We start from the raw sequence: 15,682 nt of genomic DNA, 5'->3' as shown, positions 1-15,682 counted from the left end.
ATGCTAATAAAACAAAGCAGTGATAAATAAATTATGTTTGACCTGAATCATGCTGAAAACAATTTGATGTTTTACCTTATAAACTTCATTTTTTTTAGTAAATACATGCTCATTCCAAATTTGATGCCTGCAACATGTTCCAAAAAAGTTGGGTAAGGAGCATGTTTACCACTGTGCTACAGTATGTTTCCTTTTAATTAACAATCATTTGCTGATTGAAGACACCGACTGAACCAGTTTTGAAAACTGAATTTCTTGCCATTCTTCTGTTACACAAGTCTTCAGCATACAGGGCTTTCGTTGTCATATTTTGAGCTTAAACAGAAGAAATTTTCAATAGGAGACAGTTCTGGACTGCAGGAAGGCCAGTCTAGCACTTGCACTCTCTGATTATGATCTGTCATACTGACTTACTATATATATATATATATATATAATATATATATATATATATATATATACACTTTACGCTGGTAACAATCTGGATGGTCCTTTTTTTCTTTGCACTGGAGATCACAATATCTGTTATTTCTATAAACAGTGTGAAAGGTTCACTCATCACACCACTATACACATTTTCACATTTTCACTAGAAGTGGGCAGCGTTTTTGGCTGCTGTTGACATATGACTTCCATTGTGCATTGTAAAGTCTTAAGTTGCATTTTTGTCTGCAGCGACAGATGGTGTTTATTGACAACAGTTGTTTAAAATTTTCCTGAGCACATGTGGTAATATCCATCACAAAACAATGCACATTTTTAATGCAGTGCTGTCTGAGGGGTTGAAGGTCATAGGAATTAATTTGTGGTTTACGGACTTGTTCTTTAGGCACAGAAATTTTCCCAGACTCCCTGAATCTTCTGATGATATTATACAACTTCGTAGGTGACTCATCTACAGTCTTTTCAATCCCCACCTGAGGAACATTATTTTTTAACTGTTGAATTTTTGCTGTAGTAATTAGGACTTCCCTGAATAATTTTTTATATCCAAGTATGACTGCATCTCCTGTTTAAGATATTTTTTGAATGTTTCTTAATTGTTCTGGTCTTAACTGATCCTGTGCCAACTTTTGTAAGTATCGATTTCTGAATTAGCATATATTTACAAAAAAACAAAGTTAATAAGATAAAACTTTACATATCTTGTTTTTATACGGTTTTTGTTCAAATATAGGTCAAATTAGGTCAATGAATCATTGTTCTCTGTTCTGTCCTAAATTTTTTGGAACTGGGTTTGTAGATGCTGACTAAGTCGATAAAAAAGTCATTAAAGTCAATAAAAGCGGGATAAGTGTGCTATATAATAGGGTTTGTAGTTGGATGATATGCATATGGCTGCAATATGCCTTGCAAAAGGTCTGCTACCTGACCCAGGCCCAATGGTTACAGACAAAATATCAGGCTTGATTTATCATGTAAATCATTGGGTTCATTCATTGATTTATTGTTTAATGAGTGATTTCTTTCTGTTCAAATCTGGCAGCACCAAATGGGTCTGGTTGGGTTGTGTCTGGCCCAAAGGTAAGGGTCAGATGGAGCCTTCAATCTCAGGCTTACGCAGTGGGGTGAATCAATAATGTTTCATTATTGGCTTACAAAATATTTTATTTCTGGTGTACTAAATTAATATCTGTTCATCAAAACAGACAGAAATGAAGCTCTGTACTGTAACTGGTCAAGATGCTCACACCACACAGTATGATTAGACTCATTTTCATACTGCAAAGGGCAATACTGCGATAACGATTAATCAACAATACATAGTGAAGGCCCACTGTGGAAAAAGTGAAAATTGTACTCTATTTAGGAGTATACAGGAGAGAACAAAAAGGAGGAGAGAGAGAGAGGTGTAGCATCACAAAAGTCTCACACTTCTGGCCTCAAGAGTGAGTCACCAGCCAATCAATAAGACCACAAGCCCCTGCCCAGAGAGAGTGTGAGAGAAAGAGAGAGAGAGAAAGAGAGAGAGAGAGAGAGAGGGGCATGTGGGAGAAGAACCAGAAGGAGAAAAGGAGAAAAATAGAACACTGGGTGAGAGTAGACTGAACAGATAAATAGACAGAAAAGCGCGAGAGAGAGAGAGAGAGAGAGAGAGAGAGAGAGAGAGAGAGAGAGAGAGAGAGAGACGAAGTGTGGAAGAGTGAGTGCAAGTGTAAAAGAGAGGGTTAATTAAGGACTCGGAGGAGCCAGCGTGTGCGTAAGAAAGAGAAAGAGAGAGAGAAATAAGAGACAGAAGAGCAGAGAATGCCACGCTGGAACAGATGGTGCAAACGCACAAACAAATACGACCGGCCGAGGGTGTGGGCTACAGCACGCAAACAAACAAACAAGCAGAAGCTCAACTTCAGCAAGCATGCAGAAAAAGTTTGTCACGATGATCTATTACATTGTCATTATGTAGCATATCAATCTGACCCCATGGGCTGATGTGAAACTGATGTTTTCCTAAATTAAGAGGAGCAGACAACAAGCGTAGCTCTTCTAAAAACGTCCTTAGAATTCAAAACGAAGTCTTTAAAAGATGTCTGCACGTGAGTCACGCAACGCTTCATATTTTTTGAACAAAGAACTCTTTCTTCATTGTTTTTCCTTCTGTTGGCAAAGGTGTTTGAGTCATTCTTTATTTGTCTAAAAAAGGCAAGCATGAAATTAATTCATTTTTTCTCTGTGGGTTCATGGGGTCAGAATGAAATGTTTAAAAAAAAGTGCTGCATGTGCAAAGCAAAACTACAAACTATGAGAAAAACAATTGTGAGATAAACATAAAAAAAAAAGGATAAACGATATCAGAATCATACTGTATAATTGTATCAGCATAGATCTGCTTAAAAATAATACAGGCATTGGACAGATATTTATGACTGACATTTCAAACCGATATTTGATGTTGTATTTATTGTGTTCCGAACAGCTGAACTTTTAGGTGATGCTGGGTTATGGCTCTAAAATATCGGCATTTTTTTTATTTTACTGCATTTGTAATCCTCTAGAGATAAAAGTTACATTTCTCTGTAATGCTAACAAATTTCAATGTAGTCTTAATTTCTACAATTTATAAATGTCAATGTACCAGCTGCGACAGACATGCTATATGGCCAAAAGTATGTGGACACTTTACCATCACCCACATATGGGCTTGTTGGACAATTCAAAAACATGGCCATTAATATGGATTTGTCCCACCCCTTTGCAGCTATAGCAGCCTTCACTCTTTTGGGAAAGCTTTCTAGAAGATTTTAGGAGTGAGTCTGAGGGAATTTGTGCCCATTCAATCAAAAGAGTATTTGTGAGGTCACACTGATGTTGTGTATGAGAAGGTCTGGCTCACAATCAACATTCCACTTCATCGCAAAGGTGTCTGGTGGCGTTGAGGTCAGGGCTTTGAGCAGGCCTCTCAGGCTCCTCCACACCGTCAAATTCGTCAAGCCATCTTTATAGATATCCTCAAACCCCAACATGCACTTCACTGGAACTAAGGGGCCAAGCCTAAGCCCTGAAAAACAGCCCCAGACCGTTATTCCTCCTCCACTAAACTTTACTGTTGGTACTGTGGATTCTGGAAGGTCATTCTCCTGGCATCCGCCAAACCCAAATTCATCCATCAGACTGCCAGATAGAGAAGTATGATTTATCACTCCAGAAAACACATCATTTACAGTTGACCGGGGCAGATCTATCAGGGCAACTGACTTGTGGCAAAGAGGCATCCTATGACAGTGTCACATTTAAGGCCACTGAGCATGGGTGTGCCTGAACTCAATAACTAGGAGAGGTGTCATACTTTTGGCCATACAATGTACCGGCCCACAATTTCCATATTAGCATCCCCAAAAAAAGACCTGGAAATATCTGAATTACCATACAATATTTAAACTTAAGATAGACTTTTATTTCATTGTGGCTAACAAAAAATATCTTAGCATTGCTACTAAAGAAAATAATAGACAGGCTACCCAGGGCATATGTTAGTGTCTCTGTTATGTGGAGCGCTACAGAGAGCATCTAATTGAGTGGCTGTCTTGAGTGAGAGGGGAGGGATTATTGGGTAACACCCGACTGCTAGTGGAACTGATAATTGGCAGTATGTCTTGTTTGGGTCAGGCTGATTATTGTGTGACACCTTTCTATAATGAAGAGCGAGGGCACTCTTGAATAAGGCTCTGCCCTCACACATTTTAGCCTGAATAGCAGGCTAATTCTTAATCGAACCGGCGGACTGAATGACCTCTTTCCTTTTGTAATAGTGTTCTATTATTAATCATCCCTGCTGCCCCTTGCAGCGAACTACAGGCAAAAACACCATTTGAAATTCAAGGCTACATTACAGTGGCCGTCATTAGCCCTGTGTTCTTTTAGCTTGTGCAAACAAAGGCCAGAATGAACACATTATCAAGTTGCAGAACCGACTGCGCTCCTGTTATGTTTAACTGATAGCACAAAATTCCTAACCTAAGAGATCACAATCACTGCTGAACTTCAATGACTGATTTAAAGAAATAAAGAAACAAGAAAAAGTACATATCTAGCTTTACACTGGTATACAGAAAAAAGAAAAAGCTTTTAAAATCAAATTCCTTGTTCCTCATGAAATGACTTGTATTACATTAATTTGTGTATTTTCAGTGGCATACTTGTTTTTAGCCCTACAATACAGGGCCCATATCCTACATTCACACTCTTGGTTTTATTATTTTTTCCACTTAAGACATCTGTGGGTCAAACCAGCCATAATTCATTTTTACATGACCATTTTCCCACCTTTCCTTATCACTTAGAAATAAACAGGTTGTGCTTTTAAGAATGACACGTGTAAATAAGATCTGTTCTGATTGGCTTATGTGTATTGTGCCTCATTTAAAATGCAGTCTTTTTGAAAAGGGCTGAAACCCTCCATATAACTTCAACATCTGCTGGCTGAATAGGCCTATCTACGTATATGTGTCAGGTTTTATGACATCATAAAAACAGTGAATTCAAAACCATTTTTGTAGCTTAGTTTCCATATATGGACTGTTCAGACTGAGATGTGAACAGTATGTGTTGAAACTTTAACAGTGCTTACACACGTTTTTCCTTAACATGAGCCCTTTAACATAAAACTGGCTTGGAAGTGTAGCTGGGCATGGAACAGAGAGTGTACTGAAACTGGAATTGAGAGTTAAGCAGGCCGCTGAATGTGGGACAGAGCAAAACCATGACGCTATGTTCCAGGGATGCTTACTGTACAGTTCTTAAAGGGACAGTGACTTAATCCTGCAGGGCCTGAAGAGTACAGTAGGTACGCACTGTGGAAGCCCTGATCCTCCCTTGTCCATGCAAAGGGATTTGCTTAGACAAGAAAGACAAGAAACAGTCCAACTTCAGCACTCTTACTCTGAGTGACTGTTACACCACGCAATGCCTGGTTAACACTCTCTTCTACAAGAAGCTGTGTCACTGACACCAGGTGTCCAGGTGAGGTGGATGAGCTGAAAATTGTCCCGCTGAATCGTTCCAATTACAGCCCGTCAAAACGGACAGTCGGGAGGTTCAGAGCCAGGGAAAAATCTCTGATCAAGAGCCAGGCCAAGTCGACATCTACACATGTACCCTGCTGTTAGGACTGATCTTCTGTAGATCGTAAAGCCGGGTAACTATTTGAACACATCCTTATTGACTGTATTGGCTTTTATGTCATTGTTTTGGCTAATCTACTTTTGTTTTAAGCAGTTAAAGGGGATCAAGTGAAATCAAGCTTCTTGGTTTGGACATAATTGTATAAAAACTCTTTAATATGTGCAAAACCTCACTGAGGAAATTGCTTAAAGGAAAATTTCACCAAGTTTCCCAAATTTCTGCATAATTCAACTGTTAAGATATAAACAAAGGCATTCAGAGTAGTTTGATGTGAACTGCTCCATTCTAGAGAAACTAGTTAGAATTGTTCACAATAGTAGTGATGGCAATCAGATGTCCAAAGTTTTCAATGTGTCTAAAAGATACATCAAAGAAGGTATTATACAAATGGTTATAGAAATGCTAAAACAATACTTGAAATAAAATCTCTTTTTACAATAACTTACATTAAAATTTAAGAATGTTTTCACCTTCTCCTGTAGAGTTACCAATTTTTACGTTTTTTTTAAACAGTTACAATGTAAAAACTTATATAAAACGTGTAGATTCACTGGTCATTTTGTATATTAAATAAAATGACTATATTTGTGTTGTAGAAATCACAACCCCCAGTTCCTATCACCACCACTGTAAAGAAATTTGAGTTTCTCTACAATGCACCATTTCACATTAAAATACTCTGAATGACTTTGCTCACATCTCAATGATATGCGATAATTCACAAAGATTTGTGGAATTTCCCTCTAAAGTACTTAACTGAGTCAAAATGAAAATAAGCTAAATTAAGATTCTTGTTTAATTTGATGATTTGAACCTGAAGTAAGTCTGCTCCTTTCTGGTTTGGTTTTACGGCTGTTGGAGGCTTTGCAATCCTCAGTACAGGACTGAATCCCTTGCTATGACAACAAACTGATGAGTCATCTGCTGTGACTATGGCTCACGGACGAACTTACATATCTTTGCTCGTCTATGTCTGGGGACGAAAAAGAGAAAAATGAGAGAGATAAAATGAAAGCCCTCCATCTTCTCATTTACCTTGCGCAGTTACCTCAAATTTAAATATTATCTCCCGTTCTGGCATGATCCGAGCTTTTGCCTGTGAGATGGAAGGCAGAGGATCTAATATCTTTCGACAGCTCTGACTGACGCCACTTTCCTTCAAAGTCCTGGAAGGGCCTTTAGCGAGTGGCACAGCTAGCACATGTCACAGAGGCAGTACCTGGTTACAAGCACAATGGTGGTGGACCGTAATACTTCATTATTAGCTCATAAATCCTCCTTTATAAAAGCAACAAGCCACACGGGAACACGCTACATTATGAATATTGTCCAGTGTTTGGAACGCTGGGCTGCAATTGGCTGGAGGGGGAACTCTCGGCGGAGCGGGGCTGGTGTATAGCATTGGTTGTTATTAGTTTTTTGCCTGCCTTTTTTGCCTCACTGGCCAGCTGTGGATCTGCCATGTGAGGCTTCATGTCAGCGTAGTGGAGTCGCCTCAGCCAACAGGAACTCCATATGCAAACAGGAAATGCTCTTCCCAGCAGGTGGCTCCTAGCAGACAAGAGCGCTAGGTCCTCAACTATCCACTATTCACTATCTAGCGCACTATTTTAGGAATGTGTCATTTGTTTCGTAGTGCTGCCAAAAACATAATGTAGAATATCCAGTTCACCTGTTACAATCCCACAATGCACTGCAGTAAGTACAGCTTTAGCAAAAGGTTCTATGAAAAAGGTTTCATTATCTCAAATAATAACTGAACCATTCTTTTGATATAAAGAACCAGTTCTAATAGGTATAAAGACTTACATAAAACAAGGTGCCTTTCATTGGTATCATACACAATAAGAAAAATAATAACAACTAAAGTAACAGAGCAAGGGTGCCCAAACATTTTGTCTTGAGGGGGCCAAAGGTGCAGAATTTGTGTGGGGTCAAGGGCCAAAAAGACAAAACAGTACACAAATTATTACTGCACTATATTTTGTTACTTCAAAATATAAGAATATATATATGCAAAATGTCATCATTAATTTATAGTATAAAGATATGTTTGGTGAGAGGGTGGGGTAAGGCTAAATTTCTAGATGGCCAAATCAAATGTCCTCACGGCTCAACTCTGGCCTGTGCACCACATTTTGGGCAGCCCTGCAACAGATGATAAGTATAAATAACTGACCACATGTATACAGTTGTATGTGAAGTTGGCTGAATTCCATTGATTTCGTTGATTACTTGATTTGTAAGTGAAAGTAAATTCCTCTACAAGGAACACACTTCTGCACATTTTGAAGAAACATTACTGTTTTCAACGGAATATTTATATATATTTATACTTGTTTTTCCCCAATATGTTAAAATTTGTCAAAAAATAGCAAATTTATGAGTGTTTCCTGTAAAGTACGCATAAAGTTATTTTTAAAAAAATATATAATTTAACTGAAGGTGTTCGTAATTTGGCATACAACTGAATCTTTGGGGCCTACCTGGTTTTGTTGTGTGTTGAGTGTGTCTATCCCCTCCTTATCTGATAATATTAGGAGGATGGTGGTACCATTACCGTCGCTAAGCTAAGTAAACAGACAATTTAGTCAGGCTATGACCTACCGAACAAAACCAGTAAAGTTTAGTGTAGTTATCGTTGATAAAAATCACACACAGAGGTAACTTACATATTACCTAACTAGCTAATGTTAGCAAACAGAAACGTACTGACGATGTTCTGACAAACTGTGTGACCAAAACGTCTGACCTTAGCCCCCATTTGTAGGAGGAGCTCTACATAAAACTGTAGGTACATCACACAAAGCTGAAGTCAGCTTCACATTTCTTGTTCAAATTTTTCCATACTACCTTAAATAGTACTTAGGTGGAACGGAAAATACAAACAGTACGCTGGCAAACAGGAAGCTGACTTCTGCCTCGTCTAAATCGCTGTGTCAGAAAATGCGGCTGTATTGATAGCCAATCACCCTTTCAAAAAAATGCAGTGGGTGCTGCACAGTCTTTCACTGCCTTTAGGAACATTGGGACCCCAATCTGCTCTTTTGATGGCCTGGATCCATAATCTTCTGCAGTATTTGGCAAAGGGATGTGATCCCCTCGAAATATTAAATATTCTCTAAGCATCTTCTCTGCAGTTTGTGCAGTTTACAGCACAACTGCTCCTTGTCCTTGTTGTTTTATGCTGTGAAGACTGCCGTAAAAAGTGCTGCCTTCTGTTGCTTTCTGACACCCAGTTGTGCGCACAGCTCTCTGATGACGTTGCACAGAAACCTGTCTATAGGAATCCCACACTTGGCACAAAAGGGAAGGTGGGATCAAGCGTGTCCAAAAATATCTGACTGTAGCAAAACTGTAAAGGTGAGCATGGCCTTGGAGAGAGTGATCTGCTAACGTAGGCTCCAAGAAGTGTCACAAAGCCCCGAACAGGGCTGGGGGGCCCCGGAGAAACTCAAAGAGAAACTGAAAGATCAATTTTCATCAGAGCTACAACAAGGCTGCACTCCAGCCAGTGATCGATAAGGCGCTGATTAGCGTTCCACGCTGATATTAACAGGACCACGGGCTTAAACGATTCTTTAACCGCACCAAGCAAAGGCCTTGAGCTTTGCCAAATCAATCAGATGATGTTTTAGAATGTGTGTATATATGTATATATATATATATATATATATATATATATATGTGTGTGTGTGTGTGATTTTCACAGGGCAAGAACAAAACTGCAAAGTGTACAAACTTGCCTGCACTCATTAGGAAATCCAACTTGCGCTGATCTAGCTGCTCCATTTCATGCTGGCAAAAGGGCAAAGCTGCTGTTTCAGAAAAGCTGCATAGTTTCATCATGATACACAGCTGCATAGGGCTTATTTATTTAAAAGGTAGCAATCCAGCATGAAATTACTAAACTGGATTGGTACTGTGCAAAAGTCTGAGACCACACCTGCATAAGAAAGAAGAAAGTCAAATAAAAAATGAGTAAAAAAAATACAGGAAATTCCAAAACTGGAGTTTTAAAATTATTTAAAAAAATACTGAGAAAATGGGAGTCCTAGCAACCATACAAGACCTGGTAGACCACCAAAACTGTCCTCATCAGATAAACAGTACATAAAGTTTTCATCTTTGAGAAAATCAAGCTTCACTCTTGCTTAAGATCTGAAATCATCCACAGGTGTTTCTATCCATACTTCCACTGTGAGAAGACCCAAAGCTATGAGTCTGAAAGGATGTGTACCTCTCAAGAAGCCCTTACTAAGAAAAGAAAATAGACACAAAAGACGAAAATCTGAAATCCAAACAAAGAAGCTGCTGGTGTTCTCAGAACAATGGACTGACCACCAGACTTCAACATCACTGAGTGTGTTTACATAGATGTGAGAAGCAGAATATGCAACCAACTTCTAAGACTGAACTTTGGGAGTGTGGAAAAATATCCCTGCAGATTTCTTTGAAGAACTGAAAGTAAGTCTGCCAAAGAGAATGAAGGCTGTAATAAAGGCCAGCCTTGACCATAAATTAAATAAATGAAAGTTCTCTGACACAGTAATGTTCCATTAATTATTTGTTTATTTATTATTTGCTTCTGCCCTGAAATATAATTTATGATAAATTTGTCATCAACTGACTGAAATAAATAAAAATAATGTAAATAAATAGAAATTAACTAATATAAATAAATAGAAAACAAAGAAACAGGAAAAAGGGGTTTTGAGGACTATGCAGACTGCTGATTGAGATGGGGATAATAAAGGGAGGTGGGTGTGTGTGGTGTGTGATTGTGGGCTGGGGGAGGGTGGGTGTAACTGGTTAGTGTCACTGAGAGTGTGAACGAGCTGCAGGAGCGGTGCCAGCTTTAGCCTGGAGCTCATTATGATTCAGACTGGCCCGGCAAACGCTGAGCCGAGCTTGAGGGGCGCGGGGCCACTCTCCTGCGGGACTCTGTGTAATCTTCTGTCACACCAGCTGGGTCCATATTGATGAGAATATTAGACCTGCGCAGACAGAGCTCCTCTCTGGCGTGTTCCATTAAGCAGCAGCAGCTACTAATAGGGGCGTTGCTTGTTGCTTGTGTGCACGGATAGAGAGGAGGCCGATTCTGGGTTTAATCCTTTAAGTTCTGGTATTATTTTTCAGTTAGTACAGGTCTATTATTCACTTCAGTACTAGGGAATTTTTTGACAGCAACTCTGGAACTACAATGTAAGGTATGTAGCTTTGAGAGACAGGATTTGTCTAGACCTATAAAGGGGTTATGATCTGACAACTGCTTCATAGAGCATTACAAAAATGCATTAGGAGTCCTGAGGTCGATTATGAGGAGGGAAAACCTGTACCAATCTGCAAACAATGGGTAAGATGAGGGGAGTAAAAGAAAAACTCTTTTTTTCCCTTATTTGTGCCTATGGGGAAGCAGATGCAGAGGACAGCAAAGCCCCAAACACAAGGGGCAGAAAGGCGTCATGGGGTAGTGTAATTTACATTAGGAAACAAAAGGAAAAAAAAAAGAGAGAACTCCCTTGATACCTATCATTATGGTGTCTACAACCCCTCTTACAACCACACCGATATAGACATGCACACTCAGAGCCTCCCTCTTTCCCTTCCTCCACCCCGTCACTCGCTTCCCTGGGCAACGGGCGAAGCTGCTGGCCCCGTCAGCGCTCCCGAGGGACCCGCGTGAGTCGGGACCTTCCGGATTGATTGGAATAAACATTGGTGTTGACTCGCTCGGCTCTTCAAAGAAGATGAAACAACTGCCCTCACTCACACCTGTTCTCCAGCCGTGACGCACGTGCTCACCCCGCGCTACCATCATCCACTGAACCGCCCCTAACCCTCCCTCCCTCCTTCTCTCGCTCGCTCACCAGTAACAGCGACAGTGCAGGGTTATAAAAATAACAACGAAAAACCAAAGCGGATGATAAATATATCATATACCATCATAAAGCTGCCGCAATGTGGTGCGCGTATATGTGCGCATGCCTGCGCGAGACGTGTGTTTTGCGAAGTGCGATGGTGGGGGTGCAACGAAGGACACATACAAGGGTGGAGGGGGGGTGACAATGGAAAAGAAAGGGGTAGTCTAAGGATGGGTGCAAGTCTAAATAAGAATTTATTTATTAAAAAAAACAGTAAACAAACCCAGCAGTCTTGTAGGGTAATAAAAATGTATGTATTTATAAAAGTAAAATAATTAATTCATAAAAACATCCATTAGCTTTGCTAGCTCTGTCTCTTTCTCTCTTGTCTGTTTGTTGTGCCATGTTTTTATTAATAAGGCTCACATCAGAAAGTCAGACAGAAGCTGATGGGCAGATGAACGGGGGAAAAGAAAAGGACGGGAGATTTTCAGAATTATAGCCGGCATCGCTCCCTTTCCCTTCTTCTCATTTCTCCCTTTTCCCTCGCTCCCTCCCTCATTCCACGACAAATAGGTCCCAGAGGGAGGACTTTTGGATGGATTGGATGAATATTTCCCCTTTCTCTCTGCCTCTCTATGTCTCGCCACTCCTTTTTTTCTTTGAGCAGAGCGAGAATATGGCGTCGGGGAATGAATTAATTTTAGGGTGTGGGGAGTGTTGTTTTTTTAGTACCTGCCACGATGCTGGCCAGCTGCTGTGTCCGGGCGATGGGCTGGACGCTGCGTGCCCGTGCGATGGCCGCCGCGATTTTGCCGGCGTGCCGCTCCTCCCCGTACGCGGCTAGTATGGACGCAAGCGCCCGCTGATCCAAGGCGTTGACGGCGTCAGCCGCGCGGGGCATGCCGGGGTACCTACGCACAAAGAGGAGCCCAATTAAGCCCACTGACGTCACAGGCTCCTCGCCGACAGGAGCCAAAGGCTGACAGCCTCTTAGACACACGGTGAAAGAAAGGAAGAAAAAAAAAGCCCTCCCTCCCTCGCTCCCTCCTCCTCCTCTCTTCCTCCCCTTCCCACTCTGGGAGATGTGGGCTCGAGATCTATAAAAAGAGTGTGTGTATGTGTGAGAGAGAAAGAGAGAGAGCACAAATATATACATCTCAAACCCAAAATGTCTAAAATAAACCTCCAGTTCATTCATCTTTCAGCTTTAAATGGTAGTGCTACCCATTATGGTACCTATAGCTCTGAAAGGGAGAGAGAGAGAAGGAGAGAGAGAGAGAGAGAGAGAGAGAGAGAGAGAGAGAGAGAGAGAGAGACACAGACAGAGAGACATACATTTATATGCAAGCACTAAATGAAAACTGTTAAGTATTACACACAATTAGCAAAGTTTCACACCTTTTGTGCTAAACCTGAGTGCCTCATAGTTCCGCCCCTTTCTACATCAATTATTATTGTTGGCTATTATGATGTGAAAATAATAAAGAAAATTCAGAAAAGTTTCAACTACAGTACTGAAATAGTACAGTGCTAGTACTAAGGACTAAGAATAAGCTGTGTGATTTGACAGTAAGTATCTATTTGCTCTACAAAACACTACTATTAGAACAAATACAAATAATAATAACACAATAAGTAGTAATTTTATGTATGTCAATATTTAACCATTTCCAAATTAATTGTAGTTCTCATCCAACATCTGGTTCAGCTAATCAATACTTCATTATGCTACATCAAGTGTGCTGGTGTTTAAATGGAATAAATCCATGTGATGGTTGGAGGTGTCCAGGAGACATGCGGAACCAAACTTTGTTCTTCAAACTAGCTTACAACATATTAACTACATTTTCAAACTACTAGGTTCTTGTCGCTTTTTACTGTATTTATGTTTTTTTTGGCATTAATTCTAATAATATATAGTTTTACAAGCAAAACACACTAACTGCCAATGTGTATAGACTAAGACTTTTGCACAGTCAGGAACTGTAATTTAAAGGTACTCTGACAAAGCTGAATTCAATTGAGTGTAAATTATCCAGCACCACTGCTGATGTTCCTGTGTGGGGCAAAAAATAAGCCCATTCTAGTTTCATTTTTGCACCATTTTGGTACCAAAATCCTAAAGTTTCTAGCTCAAACAAGAGTGAAAAGTGTCTAAGTATACCAACTAGAAAACTTCTAAACTGATTATACATATCTATGGATGAACGACAAAATCGGAATCATATCAGTGTCAGCAGATAATAAAAAAAAAATGACTGTATTTGTTACTATGTGGAAATGTTCTATTTGCCTGTAACGCTAATCCAGGTAGATGTTGTCCCAGATATGTACACAAAAAATATCGGATATCAGCATCAGTCCACAATTCCCATATCGTTGCATCCCTCTATGTGTAAATATTCATCCTCACCCATTCATGTTTTACATACATTCACCATATCCTTTCATCACATAACTCAATTTTTTCTTGAGAGAATGTCAAACAATGCCTTCCAGTGATGTTCACAGGAAGCCTTGAGCTGTAGGCACTGCCATGCCCTCTCCTTTGACGCATCGTGATTACTCTTTCAAGATGCACGAGGAAGTTCGCAGCATCACGGTTTCGTCAGTTTACGTGGGCACAACAAAAACGGTGGAAGCGTTACTCAGACGTGGACAAACCGTCCTTTCTTTTCCTTCAAGGTCAGCGGAGGTTGGATGTGAGTGTCGGGAAAAAAAAGTTTAGTTGCATTTGCTAGCATTGAGTGATGTGAAGATAAGGATTAGCATTTCTCGACTCTGTGGGCTGGTCTTCACTCGACCTGTTTAAAACCCTCTCTCTCTCTCTCTCTCTCTCTCTCTCTCTCTCTCTCACACTCACTCACTCACTCACTCACTCACTCACTCACTCACTCTCTCTCTCTCTCACTCACTCACTCACTCACTCTCTCACTCTCTCACTCTCTCTCTCTCTCTCTCTCGCCCCCAGAATAATTCTGGAGTCAGTCATGGTGGGTGGGTTATCCAGGTCATTATCACACCACAAACTTCCCACCAAATTTCTTCATAAAAGTTAGAGAGGAACCTCCATCCATTTTTCAAAATAACGAGGGGAACATTAAAGGAGTGAGTAATGAGGGGCTTGTTAGATGAATAGATATTAATTATAGCCGGTAAAAGAAGCTGCCGCGGGGGACACCTTTGTTTACAGGTAAACAAAGCAAATGGCTGGTATTAGCACTGGCAAACAGAGCACCGTTCTTCTTTGTGGTTTTTAGTTTGTTTTCCTTTAACTGTCTGTGCCAGCCATGCACAGAACAATGTACTGCTGTGTGCAGTGCCTGTGTGCATGTTTCCATGGGTGACAAGACAGTGAACCTGCTATCAGTGCATCTGCATACATCATAATTACAAAGCAGCAGTCAAAAGTTTGGATACCCTTGAATGTACATGTTTGAACAGATTATCTAAAGGTTTAAGCTTAATTACTTGAAATTTGTAAACAGACTACTGCTCAAAAGCTTGAAAGTGCTTGCTAGAGTTGTTTGCAAAAGTTTGGGTGCCCTGGTCCAATGGCATTTTGCTGATTTTGAACACATCTTTTACAGAGAACACATTTCTACACATTTTAATGCACAATTAGTGTTTATTTGCTAAGCATACAAAAGTGATGGCACAAGTTCTTGTTATGTTTGTTTCTCTCAATATGTTAAATTCAGCAAATAAACAGAAATTGTGTACCAAAATGAGTAGAAAAATGAAAATGCCATATTTAATTTTTTGCCCTGTAGAGGATGTGTTAACTTAATTTTCACAAAACACATCATGTGACCAGGGGTGTTCAAACATTTGTATATGACTGTATATTCACAAGTCCAGTGATTTTACATACTATAATAACTTATTTAATATACATTTAAATTTTAACAACTATTCAACAAAAGGTATTTTAAGTTTTATTCAATAATTCAAGAATTCTGTGAATACAAAGCCAAAACTTTTAATATTTATTTACTGTATTTTTTAAGTAGTGTCAAAGTTAACATATTAATAATGCACGATAATGATTATCATCACTGTTTTTTTTTAAACACTGTTGACGCATTTTTCTAGTTTAACCCTGTGAACTGCAGTTCCACACTGACGCCCAGCTGTTTGCATGCTGTATGTTACTGTGATTAAATGCGTGACTGCAGTTCTCACTTTCAAACACA

General features: G+C 39.8%; 1 protein-coding gene across 1 annotated transcript in view; it reads right to left on the bottom strand.

The window, feature by feature from the left end:
* mettl15 (methyltransferase like 15) overlaps positions 1-15,682 on the bottom strand; it is a 108,398-nt gene that overhangs the window by 6,827 nt on the left and 85,889 nt on the right. Inside the window, exon 5 of the mRNA XM_036584466.1 lies at positions 12,219-12,397. Coding sequence (XP_036440359.1) covers positions 12,219-12,397 — 179 coding nt within the window. The remainder of the gene's footprint in view (positions 1-12,218; positions 12,398-15,682) is intronic.

This window comes from Colossoma macropomum, unplaced genomic scaffold (genome assembly GCF_904425465.1).
Source record: "Colossoma macropomum unplaced genomic scaffold, Colossoma_macropomum, whole genome shotgun sequence".
In the NCBI taxonomy this organism is placed as follows: domain Eukaryota; kingdom Metazoa; phylum Chordata; class Actinopteri; order Characiformes; family Serrasalmidae; genus Colossoma; species Colossoma macropomum.
This window is presented reverse-complemented; position numbering and strand designations above follow the sequence as displayed.